Source organism: Siphateles boraxobius, unplaced genomic scaffold (assembly GCF_051911475.1).
Source record: "Siphateles boraxobius isolate OS27281-9 unplaced genomic scaffold, OSU_SipBor_1 130, whole genome shotgun sequence".
NCBI classification, from domain to species: Eukaryota; Metazoa; Chordata; class Actinopteri; order Cypriniformes; family Leuciscidae; genus Siphateles; species Siphateles boraxobius.
The window spans coordinates 9,176,642-9,198,085 of NW_027508734.1; the positions used below are offsets into that span (position 1 = coordinate 9,176,642).

General features: G+C 36.5%; 1 protein-coding gene across 7 annotated transcripts in view; it reads left to right on the forward strand.

Moving 5' to 3' along the window:
• Positions 1-21,444, forward strand: part of dock11 (dedicator of cytokinesis 11) — a 104,070-nt gene that overhangs the window by 26,357 nt on the left and 56,269 nt on the right. For all 7 annotated transcript variants that reach the window (XM_077227816.1, XM_077227819.1, XM_077227817.1 and 4 more), the window contains exons 9-23: positions 2,061-2,140; positions 4,034-4,117; positions 4,210-4,350; positions 5,652-5,885; positions 9,414-9,536; positions 9,918-10,000; positions 11,000-11,122; positions 14,000-14,076; positions 14,287-14,471; positions 15,233-15,298; positions 15,410-15,502; positions 16,423-16,546; positions 17,698-17,819; positions 17,978-18,061; positions 18,180-18,269. In XM_077227816.1, the coding sequence (XP_077083931.1) occupies positions 2,061-2,140; positions 4,034-4,117; positions 4,210-4,350; positions 5,652-5,885; positions 9,414-9,536; positions 9,918-10,000; positions 11,000-11,122; positions 14,000-14,076; positions 14,287-14,471; positions 15,233-15,298; positions 15,410-15,502; positions 16,423-16,546; positions 17,698-17,819; positions 17,978-18,061; positions 18,180-18,269 (1,709 nt within the window). The remainder of the gene's footprint in view (positions 1-2,060; positions 2,141-4,033; positions 4,118-4,209; positions 4,351-5,651; positions 5,886-9,413; positions 9,537-9,917; positions 10,001-10,999; positions 11,123-13,999; positions 14,077-14,286; positions 14,472-15,232; positions 15,299-15,409; positions 15,503-16,422; positions 16,547-17,697; positions 17,820-17,977; positions 18,062-18,179; positions 18,270-21,444) is intronic.

Here is a 21,444-nt window from a genome sequence, read left to right on the forward strand (position 1 = left end):
TTTTTCAGTGTGAACGCACTAATCGTGTTTAACTGTTGCGCTCGCGCATGACACAGCATTCTCAAAACGGAGCACTCAAGTTAAAATAAGTTCAACTAAAACGGGCCTCGAGACCATGCGTTTTTCCCCCGTTCCACTGCCCGCGTTTGGCGGTTTTCACTTTGAAAGATTATGTTTTCTGTACTCCTGTGTGAGTATCATAAGGTAATATGCAGATTTGTGTGCTGTGCTTTTTAACATTTATCATGTTCATCTTTTTTGTTTGGAATGTTTAATATTAGGATTTTGTTTAAAATACTCTACCATAGCACCGCCCCGCAATATCAAGCCCCGCCCCATTAAGCCCCGCCCCCAGCACCCCCCCTGATAAAATATGTTCCCGCGGCTGTGCAAGAGTATACATTTTTTTAATGAACTATCCCTTTAAGCTTTTCTATCATGAGACCACCATCATGACCTTAATGATGTAATGCAACATCATCAGCAAAGGCATGATGTCATTCATAAACAGTTTTTAATTGGCTGTTCTCGGTGTTTTCCCTCCATCTTGGAACACAAACCACTTCCTTCATGAACTAAATACTCAAACTATCCCAACATGACCAAATAACAAGCATTTGGGCAATGTAGGGAAATTCTGGTCTGTGCTACTTCCTGAAGAGCTGCATAGTTCCCATTCAGCTAAATAAAACGTTTATTTGTTTTCATTTTCGAAAGCTTGATGTTTTCTCTGTATTCGAAATAAGAACCACTCAATAATAATAACAATAATAGTACAGTTTCTGCTCTTTTATTATAGGAGACACAATGTTCTCTACTCTGAGTAAATCATTTCTGTTGTGATGGCAAATTTCTGAAATGTTAGGGAGGCTCTAGTCACATAGAGGAGTTGTGAAGGGAATGCTTCTTTAGACCTGTTCAATAAAGACACTGACAAACAACTCCCTGTGCTTCTATGGTATAAACTTTGGCCAATGTTTTTATGACCTTCCATGTGATGGTCATGAGGAAATGAAATTATTCTTTCAATTACATGCATTCAATTTGTAACTTCTTCATTTTTTGGAAAGACTATTATGCAGATTTCTGGAATTGAAATGACACGGTTATTATATGATAACCATAACTATTAGCATTAGAATTAAACATCACTATAACAACACAACAAACGCTGGATGTCTTCACGTTCACGCAGCCTTCAGTATCAAATGCTGCTTTCCTGTTCATCTGGTTTTCATTGCTCTACGTTTAACAGACTGTATGACACCCCTCTTTTCATGTCCCTATTTGGGAAGCCATTCCTTTTGTTTATTATCAGGCTTGACACTATACAGGACACTTTCCATGAACAGCATACAAAATAGTATAAAATATTGTAAAAATTAAGTCATTTTTTCTTTGAAAGGAGCTTCAGAAAATGCATTTAACAGGGTTGCAGATTTAGAATAAATGGGGACAATATGTTTTTGGTCATTAAAATAAGTTAATAACTTAAAACATTAATGCAATGAATTAAATATCGATTAAACAGATTATATTAACATTTGATTTTAATTGCTGGATTTAGGCCCAAATCACCAGGGGAGAGGCAGCTATTTTATGTCCTGTGTTAGATAATAGTTTATACAATAAATCTAATGGGTTAAAACATGAGATCAGGCTGTACCCTATTCTTGGAAAGTGCCAGTATATGTAAAAATGTTCCACCTCAGTGTGGAGATAAATCTTCGAGCAGCGCATCTTCTCTGAATAAATGAGCTCAACCTAGTGTCCCTGATTTTACATGTTTTTCAGTAACGCATGCACACATTACAATTACTGCTACTGCTTTCTGTTCCAATGGACTCAGAGCTGTTTAGAAACTTGTTTGACTTTCAAAAATATCAGAAACCTTGATCAGCAAATATGTTTATATTGACTTTTACTGTTTAAAAGTACCAGTCAGTCGTGATTAAGGGAAGTTTTCATTGTTCTGCTTGGTGTCTAAGATAAGCACATATCTTTTGTCTGTTATGCATGCACCTTCAGTAGAATTAATCAGTTCCCAACCATCCCAACAGATGAGGACAGCAGCAGCCTGGGGAAACCAGAACATTCTGCGGAGAGCTTTGGCCGGAGTCTTCATCCAGAGCTAATGAAGGTACATGACACAAAATAATTAATTGCAATGCTAACTAGAGTGGTTTGAACACTTCTTTGTACATTTTAAGTGTGTTCTGCTTGCTAGGCCAGTCTCTAAGCTAATTAATTATCATCCTGTTTTTCATGTCACTTACTGGTTATTTTATTAGGTACACTTACTAGTAGCGGGTTGGACCCCTTTTGCCTTCAGAACTGTCTTATTTCATCATGGCACAGATTCAACGATTCTGCTCAATTAGATTGAGATCTGGTGAATGTGAAGGTCATTTGAGGATAGTGAAGTCATTGTCATGTTCAAGAACAGAACCAGTTTGAGATGATTTGAGCTTTATACATGGTGTGTTATCCTACCGAAAGTAGGCATCAGAAGATATGTAAACTGTGGTCATATAGGGATGGACATGATCAGCAATAATACTCAGATAGGCTGTGGCGTTTGTGATGCTCAATTGGTCTCCAAAAGTGTGCCAAGAAAATATCCTCCACATCATCACTTAACCATTACCAGCCTGAACCATTGATACAAGGCAGGATGATCCTCGCTTTCGTGTTGTTTACGCCAAATTCTGACCCTACCATCTGAATGTCGCAGCAGAAATCCAGACTCATGAGACCAGGCAACGCTTTTCCAATCTTTAATTATCCAGTTTTAGAGAGCCTGTGTGAATTGTAGCCTCAGTTTCTGTTCTCAGCTGACAGGAGTGTCACCTGTGTGTGTTTTCTGCTGCTGTTGCTCGTCTGCTTCAAGGTTCGACGTGCTGTGTGTTCAGATATGCTCTTCTGAAACCTCGGTTGTAACGAGTGATTATTTGAGTTACTGTTGAACCAGTCTGGTCATTCACCTCTGACCTCTGACATCAACAAGGCATTTTCCCCACAGAACTGCTGCTCACAGGATATCTTCTCTTTCTCAGACCATTCTCTGTTAACCCTAGAGATGGTTGTGTGTGAAAATCCCAGTGGATCAGCAGTTTCTGAAATACTCAGACCAGCCCGTCTGGCACTAACAACCATGCCATGTTCAAAGTCACTTAAATCACCTTTCTTCCCCATTCTGATGCTCAGTTTCAACTACAGCGGATCGTCTTGACCATGTCTACTTTCACTGAGCTGCTGCCATGCGATTGGCTGATTAGATATTTGTATTAATGAGCAGTTGAATGGGTGTACCTAAAAAAGTGGCCTGCCAGTGTATATAATATAATAATAACTTTTTTTATAAAATAGGCCCATATGATTTAATGTAATGCTCTAAAAATTTATATAATACAATATAATATAATAATAAAGTATGATTAAACCCATAAACCTTTTTTGACTATTTTTGTCAGCTTTATAACAGGGTTTTTTTTATATTCTTTGGCAAAATGTGATATAAACAGCACAATTATTGTGGTTATCTCAAATAATTGCAATTAGATCAAATTTCTACGTTGAGACAATGAATCAATAATCATGACAGGCTTACTGCCTGCTGCACGCTGTGCAGTTTATACTGAATGGTTTGCTACGATACACATTTAACACATTAACAGTATGCTTCAGTGTTGTCACTTGACCTCATCATGTTCTACCATTTAATTCAATGAGTGCCGTTCAGCTATTAAATATTATTTTGAATTTTAAGTCCAATTTTATGTATAAATGTCTTAAATCATGCCAATCCAATAAAAAAAAAGTCAAGAAAGAGATATTAAAAATCGCAGTTGATTTTGTTTCGTGTTTATTCATCATACTGTAAATGGAAGGTCAAGTTGAGTTTAATGCATTGTGGATAAATATTGAGCAGAGCACAACACTTAATATACTTTATAACACAATTGGTTAATTTTGGTTTTATTTATTCATAAGCTTTAAGAAATGTAAAGTGTTTTTGTGTTGTTATCTCCAGTATGCCAGAGAAACTGAGCAGCTGAATAAAATGAGCAGGAATGAGGGCCGACAGAAGATCTTCACCCTCGATCCTGAGATGCAGGTTAGTCCATTCTGCACAGCGTACTGCTATTAGAGAGACAGTCTGAAGTATTAATGAAAATGAATCTAATATATCTTCCTTTTTCTTTTCAGAGATTAGATTTCTCAGGCATCGAGCCTGACGTGAAGCCGTTCGAAGAGCGATTTGGACGAAGGATCATGGTTAGTTGTCATGACTTGACGTTTAGCCTGCAAGGATGCGTCACTGAGAAGAATGACGGCGTCCCAACTAACGTGAGTAAACTCTCATCTGCACATTTCATCTTTCTTGTCAGTGTCAGATTTTTGTTGATTGTCCTGTTTTGCGAATGGAATTAGTTATTCTACAGTAATGTTGAGCTCAGTTACATGAGAATGATTATCATACCTGTATCATTTTCATATGACTCTACTAATTGTTTTTGTTATCCATATATGGAGAGTTCTAGGACAACTTCCTCACATTGATTTTTAAATAATCTGACATCACAATTCAGAAAGGTTTGATAAATTGTATTTTACAAATTTAAATACATACATACATATATATATATATATATATATATATATATATATATATATATATATATATATATATATATATACGTGTATATATATATTCAACATCTTAGTAAAACTTTTTATATTAATAAAATATTATGATTATTATGCATCTTATTTTTTTATATAAATTTTTTTACTTTGGTGCTGAAAAATACATTTTGTGAAAATTAATTAAATACAATAAATAATTACAATAAAAACATTTAGATACAAGCACTGCTAATTTATATGAATATTATATTTATAATCCCTTTTCATGTCTTTCTTGAGTATCCATGAAGAAATTATTTTCACATGAAAATAACGTTTAAATAGGTCACTTTGATTATGAAAGATGAGTTTTAAGGGATCAAGTTATTGACTGCAGGGGGACTTTAAGCTACAACACTGAATAAAAAAAAACCCTGGGTTCTCTTTATTGGGCTCCAGGTTAAATGCATTTGTCGACTATTGTGTAACTTTCATTGTCAGAGAACAGCAGTTATAGGTCAGTATCGCTGAACATCAGGGAGTTCTCGAATGAGAGATGAATTATAGATTCTTGGCATGAGGACAGAGGACTCATCCAGAACCAGTAATTAATAAGGTCACGCTGCAGTGAAGCACTTTCAGTGGCTCCAGGGAAGGAATGCTGGCGTTTGTCAGATTGGTTTGGAAAACTACTGTTCCCTCAGAACACATCTTGACTTTCCCACACTTTCTTGAAGGATCTAGACAGACACCACTGATGGGAATGGAGTGAAATTACATTCAAAGATGTGCTGGTTCATAAATATGAAAAGTACAGTCTTTTGCTTGCATCTAATTTGCTGTCATTATATTATATCATTTCTATCAGCAACAAACTATATGATTCTAATACTGCTGCTCAGACAATACAAATTGCTCTTCATCAAATGCTGTGTCTGAATTAAGGTTACCATGGTAAAGATGAGGTCAAAGAAAGTTAAATAAGGTGTAATGACTTTCCCAACTATTGGGTATCTCCTCAGGTAGAGCCGTTCTTCATCAGCCTAGCGTTGTTTGATCTGTCCAAAGGCTGTAAGATCTCTGCCGACTTCCATGTTGACCTCAACCCACCCTGCGTGAGGGAAATGATTCAAGACGGCTCTCCTGGAACACCAGAACCAGGCGGAGGAGACGCTAATGAAACAGTCCGGGTAAACGGACACGGTCTACCAGTTATCCAGAGGGTCGCAGAGTCTCTCTTGCGCTTCCCCACTCAGGTAAAAGACACTCATGATACTGACATGGTAACAATTGTATAATTGGGATGGCTTTCTAGAGATTTTTAATTAAAAGTCACTTTTGATAATGCTTTGCTAAATGAAAATGCTGTTCTTCTAATACCATAGTGATAAAATGGTCTTATATAAAGACTTTTTAAAATCTATTTATCCATTATTAAATTAAATTATATTTAGTGCTTGCCATAACGCATGCGATAAATTTTTTTAGATTAACGTGGTAAAAATATTTAACGCAATTAACGCTGCATGCGTTTTTTTCAGCCGTCCTTTGGCTAGCATTACATTATATGATCACGCTCTTATTCATGCAAATGCTTTTAAACCATTGAAGCACGATAAGACACAAAAGATAACGCAGTGCATTACCACAGGCGCGTGCGTCTGTGAATCTCCTGTCTGTGTGACACACACACACACTCGTGCGCACAGAAAGCTGCTTCAGACCGTGCTTGAACGAACAAAAACACACAAAATTATGCCAAAATGGCCGTTTTGTCGAGTATCCTCGTAAGCAGAGAGTTAAATGAGTTCAGTGAAGTCTTAAAGGAACATAAAGAGTAGTGAGAAGATAGGATGCGTGTCCGATCCACGTCATGTGCGGCAGGACTTAAAATGACAACAGCCTAATAAACCTGTTGCTGTCTGTCATGAAGGATAATCAAAGAACAAAAGAAAAGGAGAAATTTACTCACTTATCTGAATAACGTTTGTATCTTTAATACGGATTAATCTATAGGCCTATTTAATGTTCACACAGTGAAGACTGTGAAGTGTTTGATAACTTTAGTCGATTTCTGTATATATCCAACCTGTTAGACCTACCTGAAAATCTTATAGCACTGTTACAAGGTCACATGGGTCAAAAAGTTAAACAATTAAAATTAAATCATTTTTGTGCATTTAAGTAAAAATCTGAACTGGTCTTACTGGGCCAATAGAAAAATCTCAGCACTGACAAACTGATGGGCACTGCTAAATGTGAAATTTATTATAATGGGTTTATGTGAAGATTGTTTTGAGTTCACTTAAATTAAAAGTTATTTAAAAAAAAAAAGTCTAATAAATGTTAAAATGTATAGCTTTCAATTATACTGTAATGCTGAATGGATATGATTAATGGATAAATTGAGAAAAAAATTAATTTCATAGAGACATCGGTAGTATGTATAGGCCTTCTTTCATAAAAAGGTGCCATTAAACAAACATTTAAAATATAGGCTACTGTCTTATGTTGTTTCTACATTAATTTGGAGATTATTATCAGTAATTATTACAGTATTAGAATATATTAAAAACTTTTAATGTTAGGTGCGATTAATCGTGATTAGTTACAGAAAAACTGTATAAATTTAATTATTTAATATTTTAATCAGTTGACCGCTCTAATTTATTGTATTATATTATATTATATTTTATTTTATTATATTATATTATTGTCACTAGATATGGCTCCTTTTCTCAAAGGAAGTATATGGATTTTTTTTGTGTGCCTGTTTTATGGTCCACCCGACAAAAAAAAAGCCTTAGCAAGCATCACTAAAAACCAAGAAAGAGCTTTTTGTTCATTAGATCGTGACAGATTTACCCTGGTCACCTTTTAAATCTGCACTCTGCTGAGTATTCTGTAAATGACTGGCAACCCGTCCCAGTAAGCATTGTCCAGCACTGCTAAATAATAAGGATGCTTCTGCTGTGCTTCTGATAGGGGGAAGTCAATGTGGTTTCAGATTTTTGCACATCATGCAGTTTGCAGGGCTGCAGGTGGCTGTATATAGTCGATGTTTGGCTGACTTGCGTCATTTTCCCTCGTCATTGTATTTCTGTCTTCTGTTGAAAGCCTGTGTCCATTTTGCAATAACTGCCACAAATGCAAAATTTTCAAAAAAGTTTAGTGTGTACAACTGAAACATTATTATTTACACCTGTCACTTTTAAATTAGGATGACACGGAGACATCGGCTAAATAAATGCACCTTTTTATCTCGGGTATTGAAGTTTTTTTGTTATGAATCGTTGAACTTCACTAATCCTCTCAAGGCCTACTTATTTGAGTGTGCTCACAAGTGTGTGTTTTCATGCGTTTGAGCACGCTATGCCGTGCGTGGCGTGTGGCCAGGGCAGAAACAGCTTTAAGTTTTAACACAGCACTGTTTCATAGCACTAATGCTACACTCTAAATCAAAGCCAGTGCAATGACTGTCTCAAGCCCCTGCTGGCAGGCTGGGAAATGTGACGTGGCTTTACTGGAACTGACATTACGCAGGTCCCCGGTGAAACACTGGGCAGGGCAGCTGACATGAAGAATAGATAGCTGAATGTGTTGTTAGAGGAAGAAGAGAGAGAGAAATAGTCACAGATTTGGAAAGACAGAAACTGAAGAGTATGAGCAGTGTCTTCCAGTTTATATTGTTATGAATTTGATTTCTTTTGATGACTTGAATGAATTGATTGTGCAAACAGGAATTTCAGCTAGTCTGCAGAGGCCAGGAATACATTTCCCTCTATTTCAACCTCTGTGTTGGGTACATATGTGGCCCAATGCCACACAAAAATAGTGAGTGTACTTCATTCTATGTGCGAGACCTCCTGTTGGTTTTAAAGCTTGAGAGATAGTTATAATACATGCAAAGGACTTATTATTTATTTATTTTCATTTAAAAATGTTGGAAAATAATGATTTATTATTCTATCAGGATAAAACAGTTACACATTAGCAAACCATCTATCTAAACCACTATTTTCTCTCTTTCCCATTTATTTACTTGAGTTAAAGGTACACTATGTAACTTTTGGCCCTCTAGCAGTTAAAAACAAAACTGCATGCATTTTGCGGGAGAACATTCTTATGATTGTGCTTCGGCTCTGTGTGACTGTACGGATGAATATGACCCTTCACAGTAGATAATGCTTTACAATGGACTCTGTTAGAGAGCTACATGTGGCAATTTATCTATCGCCGCATCGCTTTTACAGCATCTCAAATCCATCAGTTCTCGCCATCTCTGAAAGCCAAGCCAATCTGCTTTTAATACGAGCTCTGTCGCGTTTCTTTTGTTGTCAGTGGACTCTCTTCTGTTCAGAGGTTTTATTTTTTGAATGAGTGATTCCCCAGAGGTTTAAGATTTAGCTGATCTATGTCAACCTTTCTCACTCGTAGTGACAACTAACCTCACCATACCCGCGTTAAAGTAGCCAGAGAGACACTTCTCTCTATTTACGGATATGACGAAACACGCACAAGGCGAGTGATGCATGTACAGTGCTCAATTTCCAGTAAAAACCATCCCGACAGGTCTAAAATATAACAATTATAATAGGCTTGCCATAGAGAATCAGACAAAAACATGTTTTAGAAGAAGAATTTTTGGTGGGAAAAACGTTTAATTACTGGAACTTCCATAATCAACAAACCACTTACTATAATAATCATCTGTCAATATATTTAATGTTCCTCTTTACTTAAGAATATACGTACAACCACAGTATGACTTTTGTCTTATCCAGGGTATTTTCTCCGTCACCAACCCTCACACAGACATCTTCCTGCTGGCACGGGTGGAAAAGGTTTTACAGAATGGCATTACCCATTGCGCTGAGCCCTACATTAAGACCTCCGACATCAGCAAGGTCTGGTGCTGAATAGCACACATTCTTCAAGAGAACTGTAAAATCTTCTTAGGCATGATGTATTTCTACTTGAACAGAGCATTGCAGAACAGACAACAAGCTGTCTAGGATGCACTTTAACATTTTAAATATCAGTCTGATGGGGAAAATACAAGAATAGTGTATGAAGATAATATAAGATGTGTTGTATTTATACAGTTGTTGGTTTTTAAGTAATGTTTATAGCTAAAGTGTGGCTTCCCATTCCATTAACTCATGATTTGTCATACTTCCAGTATTTCCAGAGGATTTGGAGTGAGAGGATCTTTTGTTAATTCAGATTTAAATGCTTCCAGAATATACTGTATAATATTTCCATGTATTTTTATGTCTGTTTCTCAGGCAGTGCAGAAAGTCCTGAAGACTGCCAAGCAAACGTGCCAACGGCTGGGCCAGTACCGGATGCCTTTCGCTTGGGCTGCCAAGTAAGACACAGAAACTCACTTCTTTTTCACTTAATTTCACAAATAGGAAAATTGTGTTAGTAATTACTCACCCTCATGTTGTTCCAAACCCGTAAGACTTTCGTTCATCTTCAGAAAACAAATGAACATCTTTTTGATGAAATCTGAGCCAGTTTTGTACTCTCCATTGACAGCTACGCAAATACCACTTTAACGCTTCGAAAAGTTTATAAAGAGATTGTAAACCTAATCCATATGAATTGAGCGGTTTACTCCAAATTTTCTAAAGAGACTCGATTGCTTTATATGATAAACAGATTTAACTTAGGCTTTTATTTACATCATTAATCCGCAAACATAAACAGAAGCTCAATCGAACCTGCTTGACAGGCAAACTAATTTCGTTGGTTCTTGCTGAAGCTCAAAGTTGCTGCGTAACACAAGAATGAACCTTATTGGTTCTTGTATGTCAAGTAAACATGTTTGCGCTTCAGTTTACCACACCCGATGTGTGAGTTGAAAAATGTTTACATGTGAATAAAAGCCTAAATTAAATCTTATCAGCATATAAAGTGATTGAGTCTCTTCAGAAAATTTGGACTTAACCAAATTCACATGGATGAGTTTTACAATCTCTCTATGAACTTTTTGAAGCGTCAAAGTGGTATTTGCGTAGGGGTCTATAGAGGGACAGAAAGCTCTCAGATTTCATTAAAATATCTTCATGTGTGTTTTGGAGATGAATGAAAGTCTTACGGGTTTGGAACGACATGAGGGTGAGTAATTACTGACAGAATTTGTATTTTTGTTGAACTATCACTTTAATGGACTAGTAAGACGGAGTTATATTATCTGTGATCTACATTAAGTAGAATTATGTGCCTTTCAAACTGGAATGTCACAGTCAGTACACTCCGGGCATAGCTTAAGGCACCTTGTAAATATCTAGACAATGTTTAAGTGTTTGGAAGTCTTTTCTGGTGCCAAGGACATCAGGATGTGTGTGTTGTGTGACTTCAGACAGGTGTTCAAAGATTCCCAAGGCAGTTTAGACATGGATGGGAAGTTCTCTCCACTCTACCGCCAAGACAGTAGCAAGATTTCCACAGAAGACCTCATCAAACTATTGACTGATCTCAAAAAGTGAGTGAAAACACATGTACTAGATGTTTACACTATCTTTTGATGTCTGGTATCCTTAAATGGTCACTGTGATTTCGACAAGTAGGAAATGATCCTGGATAGCATGTCTATCAAACAATCATAGTACTAATTTTATATTTAAACTAAACACTAATGATGAACTAATCATTAATCAAGGGGAAGTTATAAGTACGGTGGCCCAGTAGTGCAACACAACAGAACGAAATTTAAAAAGCAAACATAAGTTCACAACGCAACGAAATTAAGCCACAAAACAACGAAATTAAGCCACAACACAACGAAATTAAGCCACAACACAACGAAATTAAGCCACAACACAACTAAATAAATCCACAACTCAACGGAAATGAGCCACAACACAACAAAATAAAGCCGCAACACAACGAAATGAATCCTCAACACCACGGAAATGAGCCACAACACAACGAAATGAATCCACAACACAACGGAAATGAGCCACAACACAACGGAAAATGTACAACACAACGAAATAAAGCCGCAACACAACGAAATGAATCCACAACACAACGGAAATGAGCCACAACACAATGGAAATGCTCTCGAACACTAGAGGGCTCTCGGAGGGCAGTAAAGTTAGTTTTCCTTGCCATTGTTCTATAGAGTCAGCAGTCTAAAAAATATATCAACACCACTATTAGTTTTAAAAGTATGTAGCTAACCATTGTATATCAACATTTATTAATTTAAAATCACCTACATGCATTATAGCTGCGTATTTATACTTGAGAATGCTTTGACGGCTACCACGGCGCATGATCCCTAAGGGAACGTCTGCCAATTCCTCCAAGTTGTAAAAAACATATAATTTGTATTAATTAAAATTATTTTTAACATTCAAAAATAGACATGTTCAAAATCCAAAGCTTGATTGTATTGGTAGTAGACTGACTTACTACAGGTGCATTTTCCAATACCCCCTTTCATGTATTTACAGTAAACAATTATTTTTTTAGGAAATTTCTGTAATATAATAAAAGTTTTTTTTTCTTTGATCATGTTTCAAAGGTCGTATTTCCTATTAACCAGACTGACTTACAACAGGTGAAATTGTGCCAATAGCTCCCTGTATGCACAGTACACGATTTGTTTTTTATAAAAAACATTAGGCCTACTGTAATTGACCTAAAGGTTTTTTTTTTCCATGTCCCAAAGCTTGTGGTATGTTCCTAGTGACCAGATGGACTTATTACAGGTGAAATTGTGCCAATACCATCCTGTAATTCTGCAATTCTCCAAATGCATTTTATTTTTATTTATCAAATTATATTATAATAAATTATATGTTTTAACCACTTGCTGGAGTTGCCAAACGTTCCCTTAGGGATCATGCACTGTGGTAGCGCGTCAAAGCATTCTCGAGTATAAATACGCAGCTATAACTCATGTAGGATATTTTGAAGTAATATTTTATGTCGATATATAATGGTTACAACTTAAAAAAATTGTGGTATTGATATATTAAGACTGCTGACTCTATAGAACAATGGCAAGGAAAACTAACTTTACTGCGCTCCAAGAGCCCTCTAGTGGTCGGGAGCATTTCCGTTGTGTTGTACATTTTCTGTTGTGTTGGGGCTCATTTCCATTGTGTTGCGACTTTATTTTGTTGTGTTGTGCACTACTGGGCCACAGTAGATACAGTGTAGTGGATGACCTTTGTGAAATTATTCTGTGTTACAAAGGTCATCCTATACACTGTATCTTTAGTGGATTTAAAAGCTCATTTAGTAGAAGATTAGTAATGCCTCAGTGTTCTACAAAGCGATTGTGTAGTTGTGTTGTATGTACTGTTGTGTAAGTTGTGTAATTTTTGTGTGTAGTGATTGTTGTTGTTTTTAATGTTTATTTGTCTATTTATAATTCTAATAATAAGAGTGGTGTCCAGCCTCTAAGAATGTGTTCACATTTGACATGTTTGGTGTGATTAAAACGAACACATTGAACATAAAACGGTGCGATTGCTCTGTTAGTGCATTGATCATTTGATTAAGTGTGAACACTGCCATCCGAACCCTGGTGCCAACAAACAATCGGAACGAGGCGCTGAAAAGGTAAGTAACCATGAGGAAAGATGAGAAAAGATCCAAACAAACTCTGGTGCAGTTTGAATGTAAATATGAATAAAATTGAACGCTAAACGGGCCAAAAACATGTAAACGAACCAAAAACAGGTAATGATGTCACAAGATGCAACCTTAAAAGGGAAAGAATGCTCAAGCATACAAGGTTCTTCTTATCATAGTCGAGATGTTGCCCGTCACAGTTCAGTGCAGGCAGCAGAACCTCATCTCCTCGCACCAGATCTGTGTGTGTGTGTGTGACGGAGGGATTCCTGCTACTGTTTTGACTCCTTTACATGTTTTATAAGCTCTTCACTCTTCACTTTATAAGTTCTCAGCTAGTAAAAATGACCATCATATGTCCGAAAATACAATGAGCGCATGTGGCCCAGTGCACAGAATCGTTTTGGATGTTTGGTACGTTCAGTCAAAAAAGTTATTCTTTTTTTGAATAAGCCATTTTTTGTTTTGTATCTTTAGGTTCAGTGTTAAAAATGTCAGTGTGAACGCTAAGTGAACCAGGACTAAATGTATCTTCTTTTTTTTTTGGCCCAGACCAAAAAAACCAAGAGAACCAAACTACAGGTATAAACACCCTAAGATTAGTCCGGACCACAACCCTTTCTCCATCCCTACAATCTGATTAGTTGATGGGAATGACGTGTTCCACTTGGCAAAATCCCGCTCATCCACCGTGCATGTATTTCCTTGTTAGTCGCTTTATTGCATTACGCATTAAGAGTTCAGTGTTTTGAAGAGGCATTTTTCTTTATAGACCAGAGAAGAACAAACTGCAGATAATCCCTGGACAAATTAACATCAGTGTTGAGTGTGTTCCTCCAGACTTGTCAAGTAAGTTTGTTTGTGTTATATTAATTGCTTTGGCATTTAACATTTGCTAACATCTCTTTTGAATCTAAAGGTCGTTCAGTTATTGACTCCTCAGTAGCACTTTATCTACAGGCACATTTTCAGCTTGTAATACTGTCATCTGAATTTGTACTCTATTTGTGGAGTGGTTTGATGATTGTGTCGTTTATTAAATAACCTTTATCTTCATAGACTCGGTCACATCATCTTATATTCCTGTGAAGCCGTTCGAGGAACAGTGTGAGAGGGTTTTTGTGGAAGTGGAGGAGTTTGTTCCAGAAGAGGCTAGATACAACCACCCATTCACCATCTACAAGAACCATCTCTACGTCTATCCTCAGCAGCTCAAATACGACAATCAGAAGACATTTGCCAAGGTGAGATTCTGGGAAGCTGTGGGTGGTGGTACGACAACAAGCTCCTTCGAGCAGTAACAATGTCTGCCTACGTGTTTTCAAACATGAGGCTTTGTGAAAAGCCCCCGGGATTCTATTCATAATCAGTTCACGAAAGATCGTATCTCTAATTAAACAGACTTCAGGGTTAATTGCTTCCTTCTGCGCTGCTGGAAAGCCTATGATATTGGCTGTTTGCCCTGTTACTCACCAACTTCTTTTCTTCTAAATTAGAGATGCTACCAAACATGTTTACAGATCTATTCCTCATGGTTTCTAATGACATCTGTTTATTGCCTTTTATTCTGTTTTATCCATTTGCAATATATCAATTTACACACTACACGTTGCTTTAAAATGATCTTATCAATCTGTATTTTACATGTTGTCAAATACACTGGCATCTACTAGCTTAGCATCTAATTATACATTTGATATTATGCCATATTTATAAACTAAGATAGCCTTGTCTGTTGCATATAATATAATATTTGCAAATCCATTGTGCTTATTCAAACGGAGGGGGCAAATAATTCTTTATCTTTGATAATTAAGTTGCATTGCAAAGATTATTTAGTTGCAAAGTGTATGTTGATTTTATACCAAAAATTAAATCATACACACATACACACACACACACACACGTGTGTGTATATATATATATATATATATATATATATATATATATACATGATACATTTTCTGCCCATGCGGTCTAATGCAGTGTGTGTGTTTCTCCCCAGGCTCGGAACATTGCAGTGTGTGTTCAGTTCAAGGATTCTGATGAGGAGGGAGTCGGTCCGTTGAAGGTGACTGAATGATTATTGGTCATGTGGTACCAGAATTGTTCCACAAGTTCTTTAATATTTAATAATTAGTGCAGTATAATGTGTTATTGATTAACCACTAATTGCTTTTAGTGTATCTACGGCAAGCCTGGGGATCCGCTTTTCACCACCAGTGCTTTTGCTGCAGTTTTGCATCACAATCAGTCTCCAGATTTCTATGATGAGGTAATATATCCATATATTATCATGCATTTTGTCATGTAGTGTAATTCTTTTGCTCAACTGCACAGCAACATAATCTCTCACAGTCACCGTAGATAAATATGACTCTATTTAGCAGAATACATCACGTCATATTGGATTTATCGTAATTAACAAAAAGTTTTTGGAGTAGTAAAAATATCAACATCATTATTATTAATTAAATACGACATCTATGAATTATCACCATTGTTAAATAATAAATAGTTATAATGTGTATATATCTGAGAACACTAATAGCTCATAAAATGTGAATCCAGATTTTTTTATTGAGACCAAAAACTATTACATAATTCAGTACCCAGTCACTGCCAATGATGTTGAGCCATAAACAGCACAAAGCATAACCTTTCCGAGGACAATATCTGATTCATTCCAGAGACACATCCTGTTAGGCTTCACTGGACCCTCAGGGCCAAGATGTTAAAGACATATTATTCGCTCAGTAGCTAAATGAGTCACAAGACACACTGAGCAGACACAGACTTAGCCAATAAAGCTGTGTGTTATGGTATTTGCTGGACAGAGCCTTATGATGTCAACAGCTGGAGAGCCCCAAAGGAGCCATTCACCAAAAATGAAAATACAGTACACGTTATTGTATTGATGATGCATATTATACACAGGCAAACAGATGAGCCCAGAATATAAATGCTACACGCTAAATTGCACGTCAAGCATTTTTCCCCTAGAAAACCTTTATAAACAAAATGCATAATATATTCTGCCATTATTTATTCATTTTGTGTCACATAATAATGACATGTTTACTTTTCATGTACTGTATTTATGAGATCAAATTAGTTTTTTTTGTACAAGAACTAGGTTAAAATGAAACTCGTTACGTTCCCCTTCATGTTTAAGTATTTTCATTTCTGTCACAGATTAAAATCGAGCTCCCTGTTCATCTCCACGAGAAGCATCACATTCTCTTCTCTTTCTACCACATAAGCTGTGAGGTTGGCAACAAAACCACCGCCAAGAAGCGAGAGGGAGTGGAAACACTGGGTGAGTGTTTGTGTGTGTACTGTATGCACTACCGTTCAAAAGTTTGGAGTCAGTTTGATTTTTATTTAAGATTTTTATTCAGCAAGGATGCATTAAATGTAAAGACATTTATAATGTTACAAAAGATTTCTGTGTCAAACAAATGCTGTTCTTTAGAACTTTCTATTCACAGTTTCCACAAAAAATATTAAGCAGAACAACTGTTTTCAACCTTGATAATAATGATAAATGTTTCTTGAGCAGCAAATCAGCATATTAGAATGATTTCTGAAGGATCATGTGACACTGAAGACTGGAGTAATGATGCTGAAAATTCAGCTTTACCAGAAAAATTACATTTTAAATATATTCAAATAGAAGACAGTTATGTTAAGTTGTAATAATCGTTCAAAATATTATTCATAAATGCAGCCTTGGGAGCCTAAGAGACTTCTTTCATAAACATTAAAAAATTTTACCAACCCCAAATGTTTGAACGGTAGTATGTGTGTGTGTGGAAAAGAGTGATACAGTCGGGTTCTGGAAGTAAAAATGAGGTTTAACAATAACTTATATAAACCTTTAAATGTAGACCTACTGTGAGCTATGAGGTTGTTAATAAATAGTATTTGCTTCTGTTGAAGCGGGCAGCCCTCATTATTTCAAGAAGTTTTAAAATAATCGTGTTTAACAGCGGAATCCATGGTGGACAAATTACATTACCCATGATGCTGCAAAGAAAATTCCACCAATCAGAGTCCAGACAAGCAAAACATGCCAATAGTTCTCTTTAGCTCCGCCCACTCCTATGAAGCACTGTGAATGACGTAATTGAGGCGATCCCCCAACACTCAAAATATTTTAATATATATGCATATTTTGTAATAACTTTAATATATATATATATATATATATATATATATATATATATATACTGTATATTTTTTCTTCAATTTGTTAAAAAAATAGTTTTTTTTGCTTCAAATCAAAGTTTGTAATGTTATGATTCACCTTGTAGCTGCTTGGTTCATGGCTTATAACTCTTTAACAAATACTTTTTTTGAAATCCCAATGGGAGAAATTGGGAAAAAAATACATCTGGAACCAACTCTACTGAAAAAGTGGGCGGACACTGTTGCACTCTATTGACCTTTGACACTTGCTCTATACAGTGGGTTATTCCTGGACTCCTTTATTGAAGGATGGCAGAATACAGTCCTCAGAGCTACATCTTCCTGTGTCTGCTAATCTACCAGCTGGTTACATGTTTGACAAAAGCCAAGACTCAAAGAAGGTACAATCTTCTCTTCAGCAACACTAATGCTAAAACATTCATTTTAAATGTGTGTTTGTTGGTTGAGTTGTTGATTGTCTGGTTTGTTTGTACATTGACTGATTAGATTGATTGATTTGATTGATTCACTGATTCGTTCTGTCATTTTTTTTTTCTAGACTTCCCCGGACATCAAATGGGTGGAGAATGCCAAACCATTATTCAAAGTGCGAGTGAATGTAGCTTCAACTATTTACACTCAGGTATGTTGATCTGATCTATGGATTGTTCAGCTCATTTAAATCCATTGTACTGAACAGAGAATAATGAAGTGTTATGTAAAATAAAAGTGTTAAATCTAGTAAATTCCACTCCATCCAGGATTTGCACCTCCACAATTTCTTCCAGTATTGCCAGCTGATGAGGTCAGCATCACAGGGCAATCCCGCTGAACTCGTCAAGTACCTAAAGGTGAGAACTAGGGAAAATGCAGATGTCATCATTTAATTGGTGTTAAACCCAATTAAATAGAGTAATAGATTGATAACCTCCGTAAATGTATTATTTCTGCTCTTCCTTCATCTCTTCCTCACACAATAACTCCTGAATTTTCCGGTACCCTTCTCACAAATTCTTCAACATTGGATTTTCATTCTCTTTGTAATGAGGTTTCAAAAATGAAAGATGCCACCTCCATACTTGATCCTGTACCAACTTGTCTGTTCAAGTCATGTTTTGCTATATTATGTCCTATTGTACTGAATATTATAAATGATTATCTGTGCACTGGTGTGGTGCCGGCAACATTTAAAACGGCCGCTCTGACTCCTGTACCAAAAAAAAAAGACACCAACGTTGACAATCTAAATAATTTTTGTCCCATTTCCAATCTAACGTTTCTCGACAAATTTTTTGAGCGAATTTTTGCTACTCAATTGCACTCCCATATATCTGCAAATAATCTTTATGAGCCCCTTCAATCGGGATTCCGTAAACTCCACAGCACTGAACCTGAATTAGTTAAAGTCACTAATGACTTGTTAATCGCTTCTGATTCTGGCTGTCTCTCTATTTTAATTCTTCTTGATCTTAGTGCCGCTTTCGACACTGTTGATCGTAATATTTTACTCGCTCGGTTAGAAACTGTCTTTGGTGTTTCTGATACCGCACTAATGGCGCTTTTCCACTGGATGGTACGGCTCAGTACGGTTCGCCTCGGCGCGGCACGGTTCGACTCGCTTCGCTTTTCCACTGCATGGTACGACTCGGCGTGGAGCGGCACGGCTCGGTTCGCTTTAGCTCGGTTGCTTTTCCACTGCAGTTAGTACCGCTTCAAAGTGGGTGGGATTATGACTGATCGTTATAGTTTATCCGCTCCTCGGCAACCAACAAGAGGAACGTCTGCGCTTCTCGTCCATTGACCACGATTCAGCCATTTCTTTTTTGGAGTTTTTTTTTTTATCAAGCAAGTCAAGCAAGTAGTTTTATAACAGGTGCTACAGCGGTGGCTGTTACTGGCTATTTAAATCTGGCCGGTTTGATGTCTATCAAATACAATGACGCTGGTAGTGACGATTCTGTCTGTCTGACCAATCAGGGATCTACAGTGCTTCCAGGTCACATTTTAGTATCGGTACGGTACGCTTGGAACCTCAACAGAGGTGGTACCATTTAAAGCGAGCCGAAGCGAGCCGTACCGTACCGTACCATGCAGTGGAAAAGCGCCACAAGTGAGCCGTGCCGAGCCGAGCCGTACCGTACCATGCAGTGGAAAAGCGCCATAAGCTGGTCCTAAGTCCTATTTTTCTGGTAGAAAGCAGTTTGTCGCTATGGGTGGTTGCAGGTCTGCTATTGGTGTAGTGCAATCTGGTGTTCCTCAAGGTTCTATCTTGGGCCCTATACTTTTTAACGTATATGTTTATCCTCTTGGTCAACTTTTAAGATCACTTGGTCTCAGTTTTCACTTTTATGCAGATGACACCCAGGTTTATATACATTCAAAACCTGATGTTAATGTGGCTGTGTCCTATCTTTCTTCATGTATTTCTGAGATAAAAAAAATTGATGTCCAGTAATTTTCTATGTCTAAACAGTAACAAGACAGAAGTAATGCTCATTGGTTCACCTCACCAGCTACGGAAGGCTGGGTCCCCAATTTTAGGTGTAGAAGGTTCTACACTTCAATTTCAAACAAAATTTAAAAATTTGGGGGTGATATTTGATACCAACTTAACATTCCTCATGTTCAGAGCACTGTCAAGACATCATTTTTCATCTAAAAAATATAGCCAAATTGCGTCCTATGTTGTCACTTCCTGTGGCTGAAAAGCTAATTAACATCTTTGTATTTTCTCGCATTGATTACTGTAATGCTTTGTTGGCCGGGATCTCAAAAGCTACCCTTAACAAACTACAGTTGGTTTAAAATTCTGCTGCTCGAATTCTGTCTGGAAAGAGGACAAGGGATCATATTACTCCGGTACTGGAATCTTTACACTGGCTCCCTGTCAGATTCCGTGTTGATTTTAAAATCCTAATGCTCACCTATAAGGCTTTTCATGGACTGACACCTCATTATCTTGCTGAACTTTTAACCCCTTACACACCAGCACGTGATCTCCGCTCTTCGGAAGCTGGCCTTTTAATTGTTCCACATACTTGACTTAAATCCATGGGTGATAGGGCCTTTTCGTCGAATGCTCCAAAACTTTGGAATTCCCTGCCAGCTGAGATTAGGCAAGCCGAATCCCTTAGTGTTTTTAACTCATCCCTTAAAACTTATTTGTTTAGGGTAGCTTTCACATAATTGTTAATAATTGCCTTATTATTAATCGAACATTTCATAATGTTTTTATTTTGTATTTGATCAGGGGTTTTTTTGTCAGTAATGCATTGCTTGTTATGTTTTGTTTCTATTATTGTGAAGCGCTTAGAGATGCTTTTTAAAGGCGCTATATAAAATAAAGTTTATTATTATTATTAAACCCAATATTATGGACTTTTAAAACATTTTTAACAACAGAGGACATGCATTTTAGTTAAACCTCACCCACATGATTTCTCTGAGCTTTTCTATGGAACACATTTAGGAAATAACTGTAAAAATGTAGGCTCGGTAAGATTTTGAATGTATTTATTTAAAAGAAGAAGTCTCTTATGCTCATCAAGGCGGCTTATTTGATCAAAAATGCATTGAAGAACTTAATATTCTGAAGTATTATCACGCTTTAAATTAACTGTTTTTTATTTTAATACATTTTAAAATGAAATGTATTCATGTGATGCAAAGCTGAATTTTCAGCATCATTACTCCAGTCTTCAGTGTAACATGATCCTTCAGAAATCATTCTAATATGATGATTTGATGCTCAAGAAACATTTCTTATTATTATCAATGTTGAAACTGTTGTGCAGCTAAACATTTTTGTGAAAATTTCATCTTTGATGAATAGAAATTTCAAAAGAACAGCATTTATTTGAAATGGAAATCTTTTATAGCAATATAAATGTCTTTACTGTCACTTCTGATCAATGTAATGCATCCTTGCTGGAAAAAAAGTATTAATCTCTTAGAAAAAAGATGAAAATCTTACCGATCCCAAACCTTTGGATCTCAGTGTATTTTGTAATCTTTTAATTTCCTGTT